The sequence below is a fragment of the Arxiozyma heterogenica genome (genome assembly GCF_036370985.1).
Source record: "Arxiozyma heterogenica strain weizmannii chromosome Unknown scaffold_9, whole genome shotgun sequence".
Classification (NCBI taxonomy): Eukaryota; Fungi; Ascomycota; class Saccharomycetes; order Saccharomycetales; family Saccharomycetaceae; genus Arxiozyma; species Arxiozyma heterogenica.
Window position 1 is genome coordinate 599,709 of NW_027042662.1, and position 22,453 is coordinate 622,161.

Genomic DNA, 22,453 nt, shown 5'->3' on the forward strand with positions numbered 1-22,453 from the left:
TATATATATATATGTATATATATTCTTACACAAACTATTCCAGATATTTCGCATAGATATACATACACACACACATATACATACATATTTGTTTAAATAATGTTAGAAGCCAAATTTGCCGAAGCATCCCTTTTTAAAAGAATTATTGATGGTTTTAAAGACTGTGTCCAACTGGTTAACTTCCAATGTAAAGAAGACGGTATCATAGCACAAGCAGTCGACGATTCTCGTGTTCTTCTAGTCTCCTTAGAAATCGGTATTGAAGCATTCCAAGAATACAGATGCGATCACCCTGTCACACTGGGTATAGATCTAAATTCACTATCCAAGATTTTACGTTGTGGGAACAACTCAGACACTCTAACTTTGATAGCAGATGATACACCAGACCAAATTATCTTGTTATTTGAAGACACTTCAAGGGAAAGAATAGCCGAATACTCTTTGAAATTGATGGAAATCGATGCAGATTTCCTAAAGATTGAAGAACTACAATACGATACAACTTTGATGATGCCTTCTAATGAGTTTTCTAAGATTGTACGTGATCTATCCCAATTAACAGATTCTTTGAACATTGTAGTCACTAAAGATACAATTAAATTCGCAGCAGAAGGTGAAATGGGTTCAGGGTCCGTCATCTTGAAACCTTTTGTTAATATGGATAAACCTAATGAATCAATTAAGTTAGAAATGGACCAGGCCGTTGATTTGACTTTTGGTGCTAAATACCTTTTGGATGTAGTGAAAGGTTCTTCTCTATCCGATAGAGTAGGTATTAGATTGTCTAGTGAGGCCCCTGCCTTATTCCAATTCGATTTATCTTCTGGTTTCTTACAATTCTTTTTGGCTCCCAAGTTTAATGAAGAAGAATGAACATATATAATCCTTTACTGACATATATATATATATATATATATATATAATTCTCATCTGTAAATGTGTATATTAGCATAAAAATATATATTAAAAAAGTCATATTCCTCTATAAATTATCTTAATCTAAGTATGTAGTCAATTGTAGTAGGACCAAATAATATATATATATATATATCTGTCTGTGTGTGTATACATCACCATGTCTCTTGGATATATCTACCATTCTTTTCCATATCTTTTAAAAATTGTTTAGCAGAACTATCATCAACAAATCCACTCCATTTTTTTAACATTTCAACTATGGTGATTCTAACTTGTAACGGCATACGACCAGAACTACCACATAAGAAAAATAATGCGTTTTTTTTAACTAATAATTCTGTCATCTGTGGCCCATGCTTCCATAACATATCTTGAACATATTTAGTATCAGGTGAATTCTCACGATCACGAGAAAATACAGGATACAATCGAATCTTGCCCTTTTGGTCCCATTCTTCCAAAAGATCCTCATATAAGTAATCTTTATCCTTAAATCTACAGCCATATAATAGGCTGATTTTCCCCTGTTCATTCGCATTAGACATCTTTATCACTGATAGCAATGGCGCTAAACCAACACCAGGTCCTACTAATATCATTGGATCATCAAACTTCTCTTTCTTGATTAAAGAATTATTTCGTATCTTATACCTCAAAGTTTTGTCTCCAATAGGTAATTGACTCATATATGTGGTGCAGACTCCCTTTCTAATTGTCCTTAAAATGGTTTTGTATTTCACTATAGCTACTGTCAATTCAATATTAGGATCACATGGACCGCTTGAAATAGAATATGAACGAGGTTGAATTAGTGGTAAATAATCAAGACAAAACTGCCATGGTAATCTAAGTGATAGGAAATCCTCTAGTACTTCCAAAATGGATCTTCTTGGTCTATTGCAATAATCAAATAGTTCTTGCATATCTTCATCGTACGCAAATTCTTTTAATTTATTTCTCTGATCATTTAATTGTTCTTCTCCTCTCTCCATCCTTGTCACATCGGTGGCAAATTGCCATATCTTTATGAAAAAACTCGTCCTTGGTATGCTTTTGATATCAATGTGATATTTTAATAAGTTTCTTAATGTCAATGGTTGAACTATTCCACCTCCGATACATCTTAATGAATCAGGGACACCATTCGTAAATTCTAATAGTTTATCTGCAATGGGTAACCATTGATCTTGATTTTGTAGAAAGGCATCTACGTCATTATCTGAATTACAAGGATATATCACAACGGTATCCCCTGGGTAATATTCGGGTTTGCTTCCTGAATTGTCGCAATCTGTGAAGATAAATTGTCTGACATCTTGAAAATGATCCTTTGAAGTTAATCTTTTATTTACTAAAACTTCACCATACTTTACCGAATCATCACCGGTAAATATAACAGAGGACTGGCTTTTTCCGTTAACACTATCAATAGTGGTGGTAGTGGTGTTATTATTGATTAATTTCAGATATGAATTAGGTTCAAGGTATATAGAAGGATCGATCTCTGTTCTTTCCACTCTATTACCTTGAGAATCTTTCATCTTTGGATATTTCGATCTTAAGAGGGAAAGAATCTTTCTTTCATATTCAAAATAGACAGCTTCGACTCCAGATCCAGTATTTTTATTACTACCAGCCATACCTTGTTCATCAGCCTCCAAACGATCAAATAATTCATTAGCACCTAATTGATTAACCATACGATTGTGAAGTTTCCTAACAGCATAATTAAACTGAGGGTATGAAGAATCACCAAGTCCAAAGAATGCAACATTGATATGGTTTAAAAATGTTTCTGGTAAGTTCCTTTTTTTTAATAGACTCCAAAATGTTCTCTTGGATCCGTCTGAATTTTCATGCACATTTCTTGGTAATGCACCTTGGCCTGTGGTAGAGACTAATATGAAAAGATACTTTATTTTCAGTAAATCATTTGGTTCAAAATCACCAAAGGGTAAAAGTGTATTAGCAAAATGTAGTCTTTTTAATTTTTGAGATAGGACAGTAGCAAAATCTTGTGAGTTACCAGTTTCTGAACCATAGAGAATGACAATTTTATTAATTGGGCTCATTAGCTCGTTGATAAGAGTGTTGTAAGTATTTATGGTTGTTATTAGTTCTTTTTTGTTCTTCTCTTAGATTTACAGTATACAATTTCTTTTTTTAATTAAATATTGTTCTTTAAATCAATTTGGTAGATACTGGACGACGGTAAACATCAAGTATAAAGTCAAAGTTATATTTATACTCGACGTAGTTGTTTCGAAGTAGAAGATTTTACGCTACCATCAATTTTTATAATTTATCATTATTTACGCTCTAATTTTCGTTGTTGTTGTTTTTTTTTGAATTAAAATGAATTGAATTGAATCATTTCTAACTGTGGCTGACTAATCAAGTAATTAAGAGATGTGTTTTGGTTAATGTGCATGATAAAATCAATAAATAATAAAATATCTTTATGACAAGTGTATGAACTGAAAGTAATGATGATACTAATAAAATTTATGATAACTTTAGAAGATATAAAATCTATATATTATTATATATGAGTGCATGTAGTTCTTTTTTTTTCTCTTCATGTATAAATTAAATAATTCTAGCCTCGTTTTTTGGAGGTCTAGTACCAAAGATATCTGTTCCAATTCTTACCTCAGATGAACCTTGTTTGATAGCTTGCTTGTAGTCTGCACTCATCCCCATAGATAGTTTAAGATTTATAGCAAACTTAGACTCAATCTTTTGTTTCCAATTAGCTAAAGTAGCAAAGTCTTTATTTTCACCTGCATTTTCTTCATGAGATGTGTTCCACGACCCAATTGTCATTAGTCCATTTAATTTGATGTGTTTGACTTCGTCAGATAAGAAATATTTAACAACTTCAAAAATTTCATCTTCATTTAACAATCCAGACTTTTGTCCTTCATGAGACGTATTAATTTGAATATTACAAAGGATTACAGGTGCATCTGGTTGGAATTTGGCTCTTGCTTCATTCAATTTTTGTGCTTTTTTCAAGGAATCAATAGTTTCTACACAATATATGTTAGGAATCTTGGCCAGATCTTTACATTTGTTAGTTTGTAAACCACCAATGAAATGCCATTTGATGTCCTTTGGTAAAAGTTCGGATTTCTCTAGTAATTCTTGAACATAGTTTTCACCAAATTGTCTTACCCCATGATCATAAAGAATTTTGATGTCACTTGCAGGTTTTAATTTTGAGACTGCTAATAATAGCACATCCCTAACAGAACATTCATTATCGATCATGGCTTTGATTTCATTATATTGGTTAACTAATTGAGATTCTCTTCCCTTAGTATATATGATTTCAGACATTTCTGGCACAATAATAGCAGTTTAGTATACTTTTAATTTATTTATTATTACCCTTTTTTTTTAGATACTTTTTGTTCTTGAGTCTTAATGTTGAAAGTTTCCCAATTTTGTACTGTTGTCTCTGATTGCTAAGATTAGATGTATAAGTTAATGGCCCTTTCATACTTCCCTTTTGTTAGTTATGTTTTTTTTCTTTATTTTTTGCAAAAAGATCTATCTAAGGGAATCAACTCTAAAAAAAAAGAAAAAGAAAAACAAACGAAATATAATGAATGAATGTACAGAGGAGGGATGGAAGATTAAATATGTAATTTAAGATTAAAGGGAATGGGTTAAAAAGAGTTTCCAATTGTGATACCATCTATCATACAGTCAGTTAATTGAGGTGTATGACTGTGATGTTGCATAATATATCAGCAGTATATCATTAAAAACCTAATAACGTAGATAAATCTCATTCTTTTCATAAATCATAACCCAATAACAAGACATAGCTTAAAACTTGTGCAACATTTACTAGCTCCAATGATTTTTTTGTTGTTCTTTTTGGTTTTTCTTTAACTTTATATGGATCAAGAATAATATTGGATTTCCTGGTAAAAAAACAAGTCACTATACTAACGTTTTTTTAAATGTGGTTCTGCAGGGAGTGTTATATATATACGAATATATCAAAAGGATTATAGGAATCTCTTTGATACAATTACCCTGCTTCGTTTTTAAATAGTATTGAGCAATGGAATTAGTCAATCAAAATATTCAACTATTTAGGTCATTAAATATGAGCCAGCGGTGTAAATTGGCGTATCTGTCATGTTTCTATGATTTTATAGGCTTGCCGTATTTCCACAATACCTGTTTCACTGAACTACGTATTGTTGTTCTTGTTGTTGTGGTTGTTGTTTTTTTTTAGGATGCAGTTACTAAAATTAAACTCAAATACTCGAGAAATCCGGAAAAATCCGGTGAAATCCAACCATGAAAAGAGGAGTAAGAAAAATTTTTCCTTGCCTTTGGAATTTTGAGATTGATAATAATAAGTAAATAAGCAAATATTAAACACCTTAAAAACATATAAACATAACAATAAAGGATCCATTTTTCTCTCTACATGCGCATAGTCTTGTATATATAAAAAAACCTTTCTTTGACTATTTACTAGTTTATTAGTTTGTTACAGGGTGTGGAAAAAAAAAAAGGATTACACTAAAGTAGATTGTGTACCAGTATCACTATTGAACTTATACCAGGTCGATCTGAACTTTTTAATGATTTACAACTAAACATTAGAAGAAACATCAAAAATGGGTGATATGGAAAGACTGAACCCTAACTATGTTATCGTGTTGTCTAATGAGGATAAAAGCAAAGACGATATAAAGTTGCTACTTAAACCCTATGGATTGGTCACAATTAATACACCAGGTAACGATAAGGATACTTGCTATGTGTTTACAAGAATTGATACTGTCGAAGCATATATTGAAGTTGAAAGTACCTTACAAAACCTGAAATGTATTATCGATCATTTTCCATTATTTGATAATGAACATTCAAAATCTTGGGATTCCTTATATGCGCAATTGAACCCAAATAAATTTGCCTTCCCAACGCCAAATCCATATCAATTAAAATTGATAGCGGAAATTTCTAAGAATCCAAAATTATCATGTTATTTTGAATTCTTTAGCTACTACAATAATAATTATTTGAAGAAATTGTCCATTATTGGGTCCTTTTTTTGGTTAATCAGTTCTAAAAGTTCTCCTTATGAATTTAATAGATACTACACCTTTATATCAATTGGTTATTCGTTATTTTTCCTTTCATCGTGGCTATATGCAGAAAGAGACCTGTTGCTCTCTTCTTTAACACAGTATTCTATTTCATCTTCGAACATAGCTTCACGTAGCAAAGATTCAACAACTGTTTTTGTTAAAAAATTGTTGTCTGTTCCCATTATAATCTTCTTTGCATTAGCTTTAATTATTTTTCAATTGCTCTGTTTTACCATAGAAATCTATATTACTCAAATTTATCCTGGAAGATACCAGTCAATCTTATCATTATTTCCTACTGTGTTACTTTCGGTTTATGTTCCTATCTTTACATTAATCTATGATAAGTTTTTTGTTCGGTTCTTTGTTAATTTCGAAAATAGTTCAAATCCCCAAAAGTCAACTTTACAAAAAAAATTTGTCTTATTATTCCTCACTAATTATATGCCACTTTTAATTACTTTATTTCTATATTTGCCATTTGGACACCTTTTCACTGAAGAAAGAATTATCGCACTATCAACTCTAGGTTTGCCTATAAATACGAATGCTTTATATCTTTCTGTTAACACTAGGCGTCATCAAAAACAATTTTTCTATTTTATTTTTACTAACCAGATTATATGCTATGTTATTACTTATGTGGTTCCTGTAATGCTAAATAAATTAGTTAACAAGAAAAATAAATCTAATAGTGCCGATAATGTTACAGAATTGACTATTAAAAATGAATACCCAACAGATTATAGATATTGGAAAAGAGCTAATACATTCCATGTCAAAACAACTGGTCCTTTCAATGTAGCTGAAGGTTTCCAAAAATTAATACTTCAATTTGGTTTTATAGCCATGTTTTCTACAATTTGGCCTTTAGCTCCATTGCTTGTGTTTTGTATTAATCAAATTGTTTTCAAGACAGATCTTTGGAAGTGTTTCAAAAACTCAAGACCAGCTGTATTACCTATCAACGTAGAAACTACCATTAATAAGGTAGCTCTGGATATGAGTCCCTGGGATGATATTTTGAAATTTGTTACTTGGATATCTGTCATTGTCTGTGGTACTATAACATTTATGTATGAATATAGCCACTTACCTGGCATTGGTCATGTTACTCAATTAGAGAAAAGAGATCATTGGTATAATTACAATCCATTATCGAAATCTTGGTCCTCCATTTTATTATTTGCTGTTGTTTTGGAACATGCTTGTATTTTTGTCTTTTTTATGTCGAAGAAATATTTCCAGGAATACCAAGATACTCCAATGAAACAATCTGAGTTTTTCTATGGTTTAGTTCCTGAAGTAAGTTTAGATTCTAAGAAGTCAAATGATGAATACAAACATAACTCTAATGAGATAAATGAAAAGAGAACAGATACAGAAATTGAAAAAATCAATAGCATGCAACCTGAACAAGGTGTTGAACAGTTATCTAAGGAAAATGTTGAGTATAGACAAAGAAATAATGCTTCACAAATTGAAAATCAAGATGATGTTGCTCGCTCCTCGCTAGAAGAACATAGTTCTAATATTGTAGATACAAAGGATGATGATAAAATAAGCAAAACAGAAGCTAGCAATTATGATGATGGGTCATTTCCATCAGAAAATGGTACGATTATAGATCCATCTGTTGTATATTGTAATAATTTCGCATTATCTGATTCTATTGTAGCAGGTGCTACATTGCCACCAATTATTCCAACTTCTAAGAATTACCATTTAAGGTTTGATGAAAATGGTAATCAGATATCACCTAACCCCTCAATGGATTCTGGAATGGTTCATAATACACCAACAATAACATCTATTGATAAGGGGACAATAGTAGACGTGGCTCCAATTGAAAAGGTTAAGAAATCTACTGATGAGAAAACAGCTGTTGTTGCCGTCTCAGAAATAACATCACCTATGGTTCCACCAGTGATATCCGTGGAGGATAAAACTGAATCAGCTACTGTTCCGGCAAAGAAAAAGGCAATTAATGATTCTACAGGTATTATTGTTTCAAAGGAGAAGCCTTCTAATAATGCTTTAAAACTGTCTCCAAAGAAAAATGATATAGAAAAAGACGTTGCAGTAGATCAAAAATCATCAGCAGCATCAACACATTCTAAACATAAGTCTTTAATGTCAGCAGCATCTCATAAATTAAATAAAACTAGAAAGAGTATTAGTACTAGTGCCACCCATCATCATGACCATCCAAGCGCTAATAATAATATTAGTGTTAATAAATTAAAACAAAATAATGAATCGGATGATAAGACAAAAAAGAAGAAGAAGAAAAAGGGACTGTTTGGTAAATTAAAAGTATAGTCAATAAGATATTATCTTTTAATACTAAAATTATACTATAAAAAAAATTATTCTCGTGAAACTAAAATTATAATATAAGTATCTTTGTTTTATACATGTATTCGTATTTATATAACCCATTATGTAACAGGATGACTACATTCGTTGAGAATTTTGAGTTATGTATTATGTATCCCAGTTTTTCTTCTTCTTGTTGTAGAGACTGAACGACTTTCCACAGAGTAAACATAATTATTGTGTCCTGAGAGATATTTCAACTAAATAAAATATTTGTTCCTTTTGATGACGTTATCAAATATTCGAAAAGATAAATTAATAAAAGTTTTAAGGGTACTCATACCGAAAGAAAAAAAATACATAAAAATTTAAGAACTATCACAAAGTAGAAGAATCATCTGTATGTCGTCAAGGTTTATTTGCATTAATTCTATTGTATATAAATATGCAGACACATTTTAAATCATAAAATATTGGAAACGGTGGTTATTAACATTTATTGCTTCTTTAAAGTCTCTTGAGTAATTCGTTGAAACTTAATTAGAGTGGTATAAATTTATAGGGTCACGATAAGATTTTTTTTGTACACACAGTAACTAGTAATAAGTGTCTATTGACTCTACAAATAATTTAAAAAGTATAAAGAATAAATAAATAGTTAACACGTATAATCATTTATATCATCAAGATTATTTTCTGTTAAATAAAAAGGAGAATGAATGACAAAGATATTGGAAAGAGTGACAATAATGGTTGTTCATTCATAGAATTACCAATTTCAAAAATATATGTAAATAACTCTCAATCAAGTTCGGTGTTTTTTCATAGTGCACCAATTGAATTGACAACTGTTGAAGGGTATAATCAATTTATAAAAAAATTAGAGAAGAAAAATAACAGAACTCATGTTACAGTATTGAAAGAAGATTTATCACAAGGTTATATTTTAGAAGATGGAGATGTTATTGCTAATATTTATGGTGAAGCAAAGAATTACTTAGTAAGTCTAGCCTGTAATGAATGGGCTGAGTAATACATATTTATATATTCATTTTGCTATGAACATTTAAAAAAGAAAGAGGGAATCGTATTTTGATCGAAAATATATGTACAATATCTTTGTTTCCTGTTTATCAGTTCCTTTATTTTTTTTTCATAAAGTTACAGAAAAATAGTAGGTATGTAGAAGATTGAAGCACTATTAGCATTACAAGATCTCAATATTCAAATAATTACATAATTAATTATTGTAACATATATATATATATCATATGTATATTGTTAAATAATAATTGATCCCATAAAAAAACAATTTTTGATAATAATATTCCAATTGCATAATCATAAAGGGTACATCTGAATTAAATATTGGCTTGACTAATAATGTTTAATATTTATAACCCAAATTTTAATATGGATATGGCTAGAATCAAAAAAAAAAAGATGATAAGTTAGTTCAAGTGCCCTGTATGTTAATATTTTTAATAAGTAAAAAACACTTTAGAGACAAGAGACGTAAATAAAATATCTATGGGTATCATGGATAAGTTTTTAAGTTAGTTTGACTATAAAGCAAAAAAAAAAAGCTTTTGTAAAAATTGATTTTAATCTTATCCCTTATTTATATTATCATAACAAATAATATGACCACAAGTTTTGTATATACTACATACATGGGTTAAATTACTTACTTTATTTCACTTTAAAGAGAATAAAAAAGAGTATGTCTCTAAGTAGAACTGATTGTGTAATGATTGATCCTAGTTGTAGTTGTAATGCCTAAAGTAACGAATTCGCTTGATCTTTAATTTATAAAAGGTAGTTATGTTATATGGATTGTGATATCAAAGGTAGAAAGTATATAATCTAGTAAATAATATTGAAAAATATTACCTTTGTACGAAAAACAGATGGTATTTAATACTTTAAAGAAACTATTAGTACAGTTTTAAAGATGGTTGCTAAATAGAATATCTCCGTTTAACTTTTTCATATTTTATTGAGATATAATGTTAATGTAATTGTTTGTTTACATTTGGCCCGAAAGTAAATTCAGACTAAATGTACAAATTTATTGTAGAGTATTACTGGAAAAATTTATATTATCTTTGAAAGGTTGTTTAAAAAGAGCTCGTTATGTTTCAGATGTCTTTTTGTTTTCTTTTTTTATATTTTTTTCGTCGTTGAATGCTTATGTTAAGACATTTCACCTTTTTTATGAGCGTTGTTTTGAGCAAATAGATAAATTGTATCAATTAGTATAAATATAAATATTCTTACTGAAACTCTACTTTAATTTACTACTATAGACATGTTATTATTAATAGTTATTGTTTCTGCATGATTTTTTAAGAATTTGAACTAGCTGTTATTAGGTATATGTGTTGAGAATGAGCACCTGTAGTCATTGGATATATAGTAAACATTCTCAATATTATATTAAACAGATTTAGTATACAAAATTATAATAAAGTTCTTCAATTTCCTTCTCTATATACAACATAGAAATAATAATATACAAAGATTGTAAATAAGATAAAAATAATGTATGATGAAATCTTTGACTTTATATATGTTAATATTAAGTCATTTTCCTCTACGAACAGTAAGATATTTAATAAACAAACTCAACAACTTTTAGTGATCTCTCAACGATTATTACTCAACGATTTATCGTTTAGTGTCCGATAAAATTTTATTGTTCTATCTATTTCATTATAGAACATTCTATTTCAACAATATGGCAAATATTTTCAATGATATAACTATATATATAAAAGCAGATATTAAGAAATAACTTTTGGAAGAAGTATTAAGTTTTATTAAAATAAAGCGATTACTCTTGACATATTTCTTGGTAATTAAAGATATTTTGAGCAAGGTCTAATAAAACAGTTACTTTCTAAAAATTTATTGATTCAAAGTAATATCATATGCTTACCATTGTGTGCGTGATTATATAAATCCTCTTTCTAAATATTCAGATGCTATCTGCAAGATTACTTATCTTTTTGATTACATATTAGATTCCTTACATGTTGCTTTTGACAAACCTCAGAAATAAGAAATTTACCCATTCTCTAATACATTTGCTATTAATTTATCAGAAGTGTATTAAAAAAATTGATGTTAGAAAGGTGTTCCAGGAAACTTTTATAACTCTATAGCTTGACAGAATAATTATCGATCATAAGGAGTTACAAGGACATATAACACAAGTAGGAGAGATGTATCCTGCCAAAATAAACTATTTTAAAAATATATAGATAAATTAGCAAGAATACATGCGAACTGTGTTACCATGATTGATTATAACATACTAAACCTTATTGTGTTATGCAATGGATTGAATAAACAATAGTGGCTGATTAACGGATTAATACACATAGCTTAGGAAAACTATAAAAAATATATATTTTATTAACAACCAGTTTAGTATGGAAGTTATACAAATAACTTTTACTTTATACCCAAGAGATCTTATCATTTGAACATATATTCTAAATCAGATTCCAGAAGAAACTAGAATATAAAAGAAATTAAACTTTGGCGATATTAAGGACAATATCTAGTGAACCTCTTGAGAAATGTATAATAATTCATACATTTGAGATTAATTTTTATATATATATAAGGTAAAGTTAAAATGAAACTTCGCCAATTTCATATTCCCCCATTTAGTTGAATATTTAATTTTTTGCATACAGGTTTTTTCTATACATAATAAGTGGTGCATATTTGTATTGGAGGTCTGTAACAATACATAAAATATCTTTTTGCTTAATAGTTCTTTTAGTTTATAAAAAAGTTTTTAAAAATATTGTAATTATAATAATACTTTCTGTAGGAAGAAACATTAAGTGAAAAAAAGAAAATTACATAATAAAGTAATGAATAAATATTGTATTCAAATATATAGAGTAAAAAAAAATAAACAAAACTTTACAACTTAACTTAATGGTAGGCTTCATAACCCTACATTCTAATAACTTCAAATTTCGTTGTTATTATTCTTTTAAACATGAGTTATTATAAACTTTTTTAATAAAAGTTAATGCTATAGAATGCAGTAAAAAATATCTATTTGGCGAGGGAGTGTTCTCGAATCTTACTAAATTTTGATAGTGTTATTTCTTTATTCTACAAGCCAGGACTGTTGTAATATGAGATGGTGAGATTCTTTGTGTATTCCAGGGAAGCGCAAATACTATTAATAGTTATTTAAATAATCGAGACAGTAATCAACCATAATCGATAATATAATTACTAAAACGGTCTTATATATTGAGCGGCTTTTAACGAGCTAATATACTTATTCGAAGTTACTTATCTTGTTACTTGTGTGTTCTATTTTGTTTATATATAATATACAAATTATTTACAAGAAAAGGTTATGGAAGATGATCTTTTATCTCCAGAAAACGTTGTCTTTTTATATGTTTTCTGGAGCTCAATGAATTATTCAGATTGGTACATTAATGACCTGACTGATTCAAACCCTAAAATTTATTACATTAAGTTAGGTACACTAGTGAATTAGAGACTGCACCCCAATTCTCTAATCATGATAATTAATAATACACGTGAGACTTATTAAAACAATAGGTAAATTCTAGATTTGCCAAACTCTTATGTAATCTAGTCCTTTTTATGCAGTATTTAATGTTGTAGCACGTGTATGGCTTATTAAGACAATAAATAGTTCTAGATTCATTCAGAATCTCATGTAATCTTGATGGCTATAACTATTCTAATCTACAGCGGGAGCAAGAGATCTGTGGAGGGTTGGCCGAGTGGTCTAAGGCGGCAGACTTAAGATCTGTTGGACGGTGTCCGCGCGAGTTCGAACCTCGCATCCTTCATTTTTGTTTTCTGTGAGAATTTTTATTTTTGATTACAGACATAAAGGTAAACATACTAAAATCAAATAGTTAATTCTAGTCATAAAGTTTAAGCCCCAAGAAAGTATGTATCACGCTGTATAATGTTTTTTGAAATAGTCTCTAAAAATACCGCTATATTCTGCAATTCCATGCGCTATAAATAAACTTTCTTTACACAATAATACGTTGCAAAAAATTTAACAAAAAGAATCAGAAAAAACTACCTTAAGCTTACACCTGATATCACAAAATATTATGTATTCCGTTTAATAATCATATGTTATGAAAGTAATGACAATTAAAAAATACTGATTCCATTGTGAAGAATTTCATACACATTAAATTAATGTTTTCTGGAATAGAGACTTCCTTAACTGTTTACTTTTTTTTTTTTTAGATTTAATTCATTGAGGGCAATATTAATTATGTAAAGATCGGGTGTTTAGAAAAATAATTAATAATTCATCACCGGTATTCATATACTGTAAATCTAACTCAACACTACTTAACGCAATAAACAATTGGAAACCAAAATAACACACTGACACAAATGAAAAACAATGCTCTTTAAAAATATAAAGAATGTATTCACTTAATTTTAATATATACTAGAAATTATTAGAGAACAATATAAACAGTATCAATAGCTTCTAAAGTTTTCATGCATCTCGTACATATACATCTATTTCTTTATATACGTCTATTCTTAATGCCCTAATGTTGCAATATGTTTATAGATAGAATAAAAATAACCACAAATCATATGCTAGAGCAAAATGTTTAAAGAACGATAATACACTATCGGGAAAACTTCAGATACTGATTTTATCTTCTTATTATAATTATGGTTAAAATTATAATGATTTTTATTTTTATATTTGAATTATTGATAAACTTTTGATCTTACTCCAAAAGAGGTCTCGAGTAAAATGTTGGTATATTGAAATCATATAATACATGGAGGTCAAATATTTATTACCACGAGAGAATTTCAATTAAATTATTGGGAAGGATGTAGCAGGGAATATATATATATTTTTGACAGAAATTAAAAAGTACAGAAAAAAAAAGAGATAGAGAGAAAAAGAGAAAAAAAAAAGTAAGAAAAATATAACAACTATAATAATAGTAATCTAATTCACATTATTATTATTACTATGACAATTATACCAACTCTAAGCCACTCTATATTTATTTAAATTTCTTACCGAACAATAACATTTGTAATTGATCATACATGGAAATAACACCAGCACCAGCAACACCTCTTAAGATGTTAGCACCACAACCCTTGAACAAGGAGGAAACACCTTCAGCAGCAACAATCTTTTTTAGACAGTCAAAAGCACCATTATACTTAACAGCTTGACCAGAAGTCATCATCATTCTTCTTCTAACGGTATCTAATGGATAAGAGCAAGTAGAAGCACCAGTAGTAACAACCCAACCTAATAAGAAGGAGGCAAGGAAGGAACCATCTAAGGAACCGGTTAAGACCAATGGTTTCAAGGAGTCGTACATACCGAAGTATAAACCTCTGTAAACAATGATACCAGCGACAGATGGCATAAAACCTCTGTATAAACCAGAAATACCATCAGACTTCAAAGTTTTTCTGTAAACATCAACTAAACCATTAAATTGTCTTTCACCACCCTTCTTGGAAGATTTAGCATCGGCAGCCAATCTAGTTCTAGCATAATCTAGGGAGTAGACGAACAGCAAAGACAAAGCACCAGCGGCACCACCAGAAGCCAGGTTACCAGCGAACCATTTTGCATAACCCTCTTCCTTCTTGAACCCGAACATGGCCTTGATTTTGTCCTTGAAGGCGAAGTTCAAGGCTTGAGTTGGGAAGTATCTGATAACGTTGGCGGTGTTACCTCTCCAAAAGGAAATAATACCTTCTTGTTGAGCAGTTCTCTTAAAACAGTCGACGATACCCTTGTATCTTGTATCTAAAGAACCTTGTTTGATCATTTCATCTTGGTTTTGGATTAATAGCTTAACTCTTTCAATTGGAGAGGCAGCAGTCTTAGCAACGGCAGCGGAAACACCACCCATTAAGAAATCGACAGCGAAGTTAGATTGAGACTTGTCAGACATTTTGTTTGTGTATATGTTTGTATCTGTTGTTGAGTCTTTTTTGGTCTGTTTGCCAGTTAGTATAGTAGGTACAAGTGAAAAGTATGGACTGGTTTACCTATAGCGTTAAAGAAATGGATGTTAGTATCTAAGAACAAACCAGAAGGTTTACTGTGAAGTTGACTTGATATAGGTCCTACAATTTGCCTCAAAGATTGAATTCAAGAGAGGCGGACGGGATTAGGTGAAATATACTTTATATATACCTTAGAGAGCTGAATACTACTTGAAACTGCATTATCACTTTTATCAAATAAGAAGGGAGGTAAATAATGCAAGAAGAAAAAAGAGACAGAAAAAGAAAGTAGAAGGGTAAGAAAGCAAGAAAATACCAAAGTATGGGTGTATGAAAGTAAGAAAATAAGCAAAAAGACCACAAACAACAACTGTAATTCCACAAGGATTTATCAATCGAATAATAATAATAATAATAATAAATCAATGTGTGTGTGTATTTTGTTTTTTTCTTTTGTCTCTTATTTTTTCTCATCTTTTTCTGTTTGAGCCTTATTTAATTTTTAATGTCGAGGAAATTTTAGTCTCTCGTTGTTTTATTATAACGGACATGAGAAAAAAAAAAGAGGATTTCATAGTAATATTGTACTGTGTAAATTTTATGGACCAATGGCAAGAAAGAAAAAACAAAATAGAAGAGTAATAATAATAATAATAGTAAGATGAAGAAGAACAATATAGACAGAACAAAGGAGTAGAGAGAAGTTTTAAACTCCATTATGATACAAGGTAAACGTTGTAATAGCATGCTAAACAAAAAGTAATACATTCTCGCTTTGTGGCTGAAATAGGGAAAATCATAGTTTTGTAAAACATCAAATAAGACACTGTGAGAAAGGGAAGGAACAAAGAGAAAGATGTGAGAAGAGAACTTAAAATTCATGTATAATGACAAAAATGAATTACGGACAGAAAAAGAGACGACGAGAAAAGGTTGGAAAATTTTGAAACAAGAGCAGTAGTACAAAATAAATAAATACATGGATACTTGTTACTGTAGGTTGTTGTTAACTTTATTAGAAACAGCAAAGATGAGAGTAATCTAACAAAATTGTTGCCTAATTTTCGTTCTCAATCCAATAGTAAATGATTATTTTAGTACATTTAAGAGAAATTTAAAAAAGTATGGTTAGTGATTTTGTCGTGTACTATATTTTCAGTTATCCTCCTCTACCCTTTAACTATAGATGATTTAAAATAGCACTTTTCTAGAGTATCTTCTTAATGATAGTGAACTTGAAGAACATGGCAATATCATTATTATTATTGTATATAGGAAATATAGAATAGTTTAAAAAGTAAAAAAAACTCTTGATAATAACAGGAAAAATATATTCAACTGTATTGAGATCATTTGAGTCAAAAAGGTTTAAGACAAAACACTGTATCCTGGGATGATACTTAATAAAATAACTTAGCAAATCGGTGATGGTCGATTTGATTTTATTACTTAGATAGTAGCAAAAACCAATGAATACCGCACGTTAAACTTTCAAGGCAGTTTATATTGTATCTGCAAAACTCTTGGTTTATCAAAAAATGAACAATTAGCTTTTTTTTTTTTTTGAAAAGTTGATGTACCTTCAACGATAGAACTTTAATATGACTGTTTTCCAATATTTTACACCTGTACATTTTCTAGTGTTTTCTTTTTTTATTAACTTTCTTTTTTTGATAAAATATACAATTTCCTATTTGAGAGATTTTACGGTTCGCGTTTTTAGTTTTTTTTATTGCATTGTCACTTACCCAAAATTATCTTTGTTTTTGGATCGAGGGACTGAATTAGATAATCAATTTTCTACAATATTGGATGTCGGCTTTCACGGACGATAACAGGGTTAGAACAGAACCAACATGCTCCACCAGAGAATGAATGGAACCATCACTAGGACCTTTTTGGTAAAGCTCAAAGGGAATGGAAAGGGTAGCAATACCGTGTCTTTTGCTGCCTAAACCTCTCTCTATCTTCCCTCTGCCTAGCTCACCTTATCCTAGGCTTCTTACACAAACGAACCTCTGTCTGTGGGTAGGAAAGGAAATTCTAGTTTACGCTGTGGTTGTTGGGGTGGGTCGGGTAGAAGGACAATATCCAAGTGTTTGTGTCCGTCTTCTCTTTAACTCTCTCTATCTTTCCCATTCCATGTGTGGTAGAGTGTTATCCGACTCTGCTTCCAGTAGTATCTGTGTAAACCTGACAATTAGCTACCTTCATCGAAGCATTGTAGTAGAGTAACGATTTTGTATCGTTATCCCCCCCATCGAATAACACAATATTATGTTTTAGAGTATACATCAGTATAACAAATATACCTCTAATTGGTCCAAGATTATCTGACATTTATCTTTAAATTTCTAAGGTATCTTGGTGTATTGTTTGTTGCTTGATATAAGTCTTGCTAAAGTTTCCACTAATATAGTCGATCTCTAAGGAAACCAAAAACAAAAATGTATGTTAAAAACGAACCTACGCTAAAAAAAATGGAGAAGAGGCATTAACATTAGAGAAATAATGTAGGATTAAATTATTTCAAAATGAGATGAGCTAGTAAATATAAAATAGAAATGTATTGTGGTAATGTATCATGGCAATGTCAAAGTTGAATAGGTTCTGTTTGAGGATCTTTGTTGATATGTGTTACTTTGTTTGTCTCTGTAACTTGCATTGGAGCTTCTTCAGACTCCCAACGTTTAGGATATAATGATCAAATATTACGAAACCATACAAAAATTGGTGAAGTTTAATTGTTTTATCAGATTGTTTACTATTACCATTAATATTGATGTCTTTTTTTCAAAGTATGCTTATGTCTATGAGTGTGATACCAATGTCAATTAATCATTGTATTGTCTTTTTCTTCATTTTTTACTTGTTTATGTGTGATTATTTGGATTTTTTCAATATTTTGATACTAACAATTATATTGTAATTATAAATTGTCATAGTTTGGCATTATATTATCTGTGCATATGTCACTGCTGTTTTATATCTTTTTTATTACAGGGCTAACTTACGTACTCAAAAGAGACTTGCCGCTTCTGTCATCGGTGTTGGTAAGAGAAAGGTTTGGTTAGACCCAAATGAAACCACCGAAATTGCTCAAGCTAACTCTAGAAATGCTATCAGAAGATTAGTTAAGAATGGTACCATTGTCAAGAAGGCTGTTACTGTTCACTCTAGATCCAGAACTAGAGCTTACCTTTTGTCCAAGAGATCTGGTCGTCACACTGGTTACGGTAAGAGAAAGGGTACCAAGGAAGCCAGATTACCATCTCAAGTTGTTTGGATTAGAAGATTAAGAGTCTTAAGAAGATTATTAGCTAAATACAGAGATGCTGGTAAGATCGACAAGCACTTATACCATGTCTTATACAAGGAAGCCAAGGGTAACGCTTTCAAGCACAAGAGAGCTTTAGTTGAACACATCATCCAAGCCAAGGCTGATGCTCAACGTGAAAAGGCCTTAGCTGAAGAAGCCGAAGCTAGAAGAGTCAAGAACAGAGCTGCTCGTGAAAGAAGAGCTCAAAGAATTGCTGAAAAGAGAGAAGCTTTATTAAAGGAAGATGCTTAAATAAAATTATCTCTTACTAAATAAATAATATCTCTATTTACACATAAAATTCTTTTTATATAATCAACTTCTTTTCTAAACACTTGAATTATTATCGTTAGTATATCAAAGAGAGAAAGAAAGAGCAAAAGGTAGTTGTAAGAGTTTGTTCTCAGGTGTTGTGGATGTTGTGGCCCACATCAACTTGTCTTTTCTTTTCCTTTTTTCTCTAATGCAGCTTCATTCACGATGTTGTATTATTTTAAATATGTAGTAGAAACATTCAATTATTAATAATATATATTTTTATCTTTCAATTTTACATATGTTGAGCTTCTACAAAAAAAATATTAAATATGTCTGAGCGGCTATAGAGATACACAGATGTGTACATATATATATAAAGATGGAATATACTCTGAACAGTCCACCTAATTATTTCTATTAAAATAGGCCTTCAATATCACCATTTTCAGTAATTTCAACGTTCATATACTCAGCATACGTAGACAACCCCGGAATAGTTTGGATTTCATTAGCTAACACTTGGAAGTAACCTGCACCAGCAGAGATTCTTACATCACGGATTGGGAAAGTAAAACCAGATGGAACGCCCTTTAAGCTAGCATCATGGGATAATGAATACTGAGTCTTGGCAATACATATTGGTAAGTTACCAAACCCTTGTTTTTCATATACATCGATCTTTCTTTGTGCTTCTGGAGAAATTTTGATGGTTGCACCACCATACATCTTCTTGACAATAGTTTCAATCTTTTCCTCAATACTTTGTTCGCTATTATATAAGTAATTGAAGGATTTTGATTGTTCAGCAGCTTTGATAACAGCATAAGCTAGATCTATGGATCCTTTACCACCATCTGTGAAATGAGTAGATGTAACAGCATCGATGGCGCCAGCTTCAATAGCAGCCTTTCTAATTATTTCAATTTCTTTTTCAGTGTCACTTTCAAATTTATTAATTGCGACAACGACTGGAATGCCATATTGCTTTACGTTTTTAATTTGTTTAATCAAATTAGAGACACCAGCAGCAACGTAATCAGTATGTTCTGTAACGTATTCTTGAGGTAATTGTTGACCTGGTTTGACATTACTAGCACCACCATGAGATTTTATTGCTCTAACAGTAGCTACTAGGACAACAGCATCAGGAGATAACCCAGATGAACGACACTTAATATTTAAGAAACGTTCACCACCCATAGTGAAATCAAAACCAGCTTCTGTGACAACATAACCTTGGTTAGTAATACTGTTTTTATCCTTACCAACAAGCTTTAAAGCGATACGGTCAGCGATAACGGAGGATGCACCAATCGAAATATTGGCAAATGGACCAGCATGGACCAAGACAGGAGTACCTTCCAAAGTTTGCATCAGGTTTGGTTTAATAGTATCCTTTAATAAGGCAGTTAATGCGCCAGCACATTCAATATCATCAGCTGTAATTGGGTTGCCTTCTCTGTTGAAAGCAACGACAATTTTGCCGATTCTTTCTCTCATATCTACTAGATCTCTAGATAAAGCTAAAATAGCCATTAATTCCGATGCAACAGTAATATCAAATCCAGTAGAACGAGTAATACCCCTTTCAGTTGGTGCCTCACCAATAGTGATTTGACGCAACATACGGTCGTTAACATCAACTACTCTTTTTACAACTATTTGCTCAGGATCAATGTTTAATCTAGCAAATTTATTGATTTCTTCTGGTGTCAAAGAATCTGGATTTGTCTTATTGATACCCAATTTTTGTAACCTTTTCAACATTGAGGGAGTAAATTTCCTTGAACCATTCTTGGTAGGTACCAATCTCTTATAAAAGGTGACATTATTCTTCTGGGTTATTTCATGGAACATTCTTGTATCAACAGCGGCGGCCAGTAAATTGTTTGCGGCACCAATAGCATGAATATCACCAGTCAAATGTAAATTGAATTCATCCATTGGGATTACCTGTGAATAACCACCACCTGCAGCACCTCCTTTAACACCAAAAGTTGGACCCATGGAAGGTTGACGCAATGTGGCAATAGTAGGTCTATTTAAATGGGCAGTCAAAGCTTGAACTAGCCCGACTGTAGTGGTAGATTTACCTTCACCAAGTGGAGTTGGTGTAATACCAGCGACAAGTATGTATTTACCATTTTGTCTATCCTTTAATCTATCTAATATGGATGGAGAAATCTTAGCTTTATACTCACCATACAAGTCCACTTCCTTTGGTTTGATTTGTAGTTCATTGACCAATTTTTGAATTGGTTTTGGTTGTTGATCTTTTGAAATTTCAAAATCAGATGGGACTGGGGATTTTGTAATTAATGGCAAAGGTTCAATTTTGACAGTTGATCCTTCAGTAAAACTTTTTTTAGCAGCATTATAAACGTTATTCATTAGCATAGTGACTGTCATTGGACCCACACCACCTGGTACCGGAGTAATATAGGATGCTTTATTCTTAGCAGACTCAAACTCGACATCACCAACCAAACGTTGACCAGATTTTTTGGTTGGATCTTTAATATAATTAATCCCGACATCAATGACTATAGACCCTTCTTTTAACCATTCACCTTTTACAAAATTTGGTATACCGCAAGCAGCAATTATAATGTCAGCTAATCCAAGAAGCTCTTTCAAGTTAGTAGTGGCACTATGACAGTTTATAACGGTGGCATTTTCATTTCTTAGAAGAGTAGCAATTGGAACACCAACAATATCAGAACGACCTAAGACAACTGCCAATTTGCCCTTAATTTGAATATTTTCAGATTTTAACAATTTTATGATTCCATGTGGTGTGCAAGGTAAGAAGTATGGGTTTCCGTTTTTCTTAGTCAATTGGCCAACATTATATGTGGTTAACCCATCGACATCCTTCGTTGGGTTGATAGCATCAGTGATCCTTTCTTCATTCAAATGAGCAGGCAAAGGCAACTGTATCATTAACCCATGAATAGACGGATCAGAATTGATTTCTTTTATGCGGTTAAGCAAAGCTTCTTCAGTGATGTCATTAGGTAGATGGTCGGTAGTTGAATTCATAAAACATTTCTTAGCAGCTATTTCTTTGGACCTAACATAAGTAGATGAATCTGGTCTATTTCCGACCTGAATTATTCTCAAGTTCGGAACGAACAATGGGTTCTTCCTTCTCAAATTGATTATGTTTTGTTTAATCTGTTCCCTGATAGACTCGGCTACTTTTTTACCGGAGATTGTATGGTAAAGAAGCCTTAAATTTGTCTGAAATGACAAACTTTTGGAAGAGATAGAAGTAGGGCTCAGCATATCTAATATATACTTGAATATTTATAGATATCTATGCTTCAAATTGTTAATTCAACTGATAAGATAGACTGTTGTCATTCAGCGAATCCAATTCTGCAACAACAATATATATACATAACAGTAAAACTAGTAATAAATAATAACAATATTTTTGAATGAAAAAAAATTAAAAACAAGCCATATG

At 30.9% G+C, this 22,453-nt stretch overlaps 9 protein-coding genes and 1 non-coding gene across 10 annotated transcripts; 5 read left to right on the forward strand and 5 right to left on the reverse strand.

Annotated features, from left to right (window-relative positions):
• Nucleotides 1–99: 99 nt before the first annotated feature.
• Nucleotides 100–876, forward strand: POL30 (proliferating cell nuclear antigen; the record flags this gene model as incomplete). Its single annotated transcript, XM_064861732.1, has 1 exon — nucleotides 100–876. One exon carries the CDS (start codon nucleotides 100–102, stop codon nucleotides 874–876), a length of 777 nt encoding a protein of 258 aa, XP_064716687.1.
• A 197-nt stretch (nucleotides 877–1,073) lies between these two features.
• TAH18 (NAPDH-dependent diflavin reductase) lies at nucleotides 1,074–2,993 on the reverse strand (the record flags this gene model as incomplete). The annotated part of the gene is made up of 1 exon (XM_064861733.1): nucleotides 1,074–2,993. One exon carries the CDS (start codon nucleotides 2,991–2,993, stop codon nucleotides 1,074–1,076), a length of 1,920 nt encoding a protein of 639 aa, XP_064716688.1.
• A 517-nt stretch (nucleotides 2,994–3,510) lies between these two features.
• On the reverse strand, nucleotides 3,511–4,263 carry PWA37_005283 (pyridoxal phosphate homeostasis protein; the record flags this gene model as incomplete). Its single annotated transcript, XM_064861734.1, has 1 exon — nucleotides 3,511–4,263. One exon carries the CDS (start codon nucleotides 4,261–4,263, stop codon nucleotides 3,511–3,513), a length of 753 nt encoding a protein of 250 aa, XP_064716689.1.
• Nucleotides 4,264–5,567: 1,304 nt separating this feature from the next.
• IST2 (Ist2p) lies at nucleotides 5,568–8,363 on the forward strand (the record flags this gene model as incomplete). The annotated part of the gene is made up of 1 exon (XM_064861735.1): nucleotides 5,568–8,363. One exon carries the CDS (start codon nucleotides 5,568–5,570, stop codon nucleotides 8,361–8,363), a length of 2,796 nt encoding a protein of 931 aa, XP_064716690.1.
• Nucleotides 8,364–9,075: 712 nt separating this feature from the next.
• PWA37_005285 (uncharacterized protein) lies at nucleotides 9,076–9,393 on the forward strand (the record flags this gene model as incomplete). The annotated part of the gene is made up of 1 exon (XM_064861736.1): nucleotides 9,076–9,393. One exon carries the CDS (start codon nucleotides 9,076–9,078, stop codon nucleotides 9,391–9,393), a length of 318 nt encoding a protein of 105 aa, XP_064716691.1.
• A 3,745-nt stretch (nucleotides 9,394–13,138) lies between these two features.
• Nucleotides 13,139–13,223, forward strand: PWA37_005286. Its single transcript has one exon. It is a non-coding gene; the product is annotated as a tRNA-Leu (tRNA).
• Nucleotides 13,224–14,434: 1,211 nt separating this feature from the next.
• On the reverse strand, nucleotides 14,435–15,349 carry AAC3 (ADP/ATP carrier protein AAC3; the record flags this gene model as incomplete). The annotated part of the gene is made up of 1 exon (XM_064861737.1): nucleotides 14,435–15,349. The coding sequence occupies one exon, from the start codon at nucleotides 15,347–15,349 to the stop codon at nucleotides 14,435–14,437; it is 915 nt and encodes a 304-aa protein (XP_064716692.1).
• A 574-nt stretch (nucleotides 15,350–15,923) lies between these two features.
• Nucleotides 15,924–16,385, reverse strand: PWA37_005288 (uncharacterized protein; the record flags this gene model as incomplete). The annotated part of the gene is made up of 1 exon (XM_064861738.1): nucleotides 15,924–16,385. One exon carries the CDS (start codon nucleotides 16,383–16,385, stop codon nucleotides 15,924–15,926), a length of 462 nt encoding a protein of 153 aa, XP_064716693.1.
• A 1,466-nt stretch (nucleotides 16,386–17,851) lies between these two features.
• RPL19A (60S ribosomal protein eL19 RPL19A) lies at nucleotides 17,852–18,975 on the forward strand (the record flags this gene model as incomplete). Its single annotated transcript, XM_064861739.1, has 2 exons — nucleotides 17,852–17,853; nucleotides 18,408–18,975. Coding segments are annotated over 2 exons (570 nt in total).
• Nucleotides 18,976–19,398: 423 nt separating this feature from the next.
• On the reverse strand, nucleotides 19,399–22,269 carry MIS1 (trifunctional formate-tetrahydrofolate ligase/methenyltetrahydrofolate cyclohydrolase/methylenetetrahydrofolate dehydrogenase MIS1; the record flags this gene model as incomplete). The annotated part of the gene is made up of 1 exon (XM_064861740.1): nucleotides 19,399–22,269. One exon carries the CDS (start codon nucleotides 22,267–22,269, stop codon nucleotides 19,399–19,401), a length of 2,871 nt encoding a protein of 956 aa, XP_064716695.1.
• Between the last annotated feature and the right edge of the window lie 184 nt (nucleotides 22,270–22,453).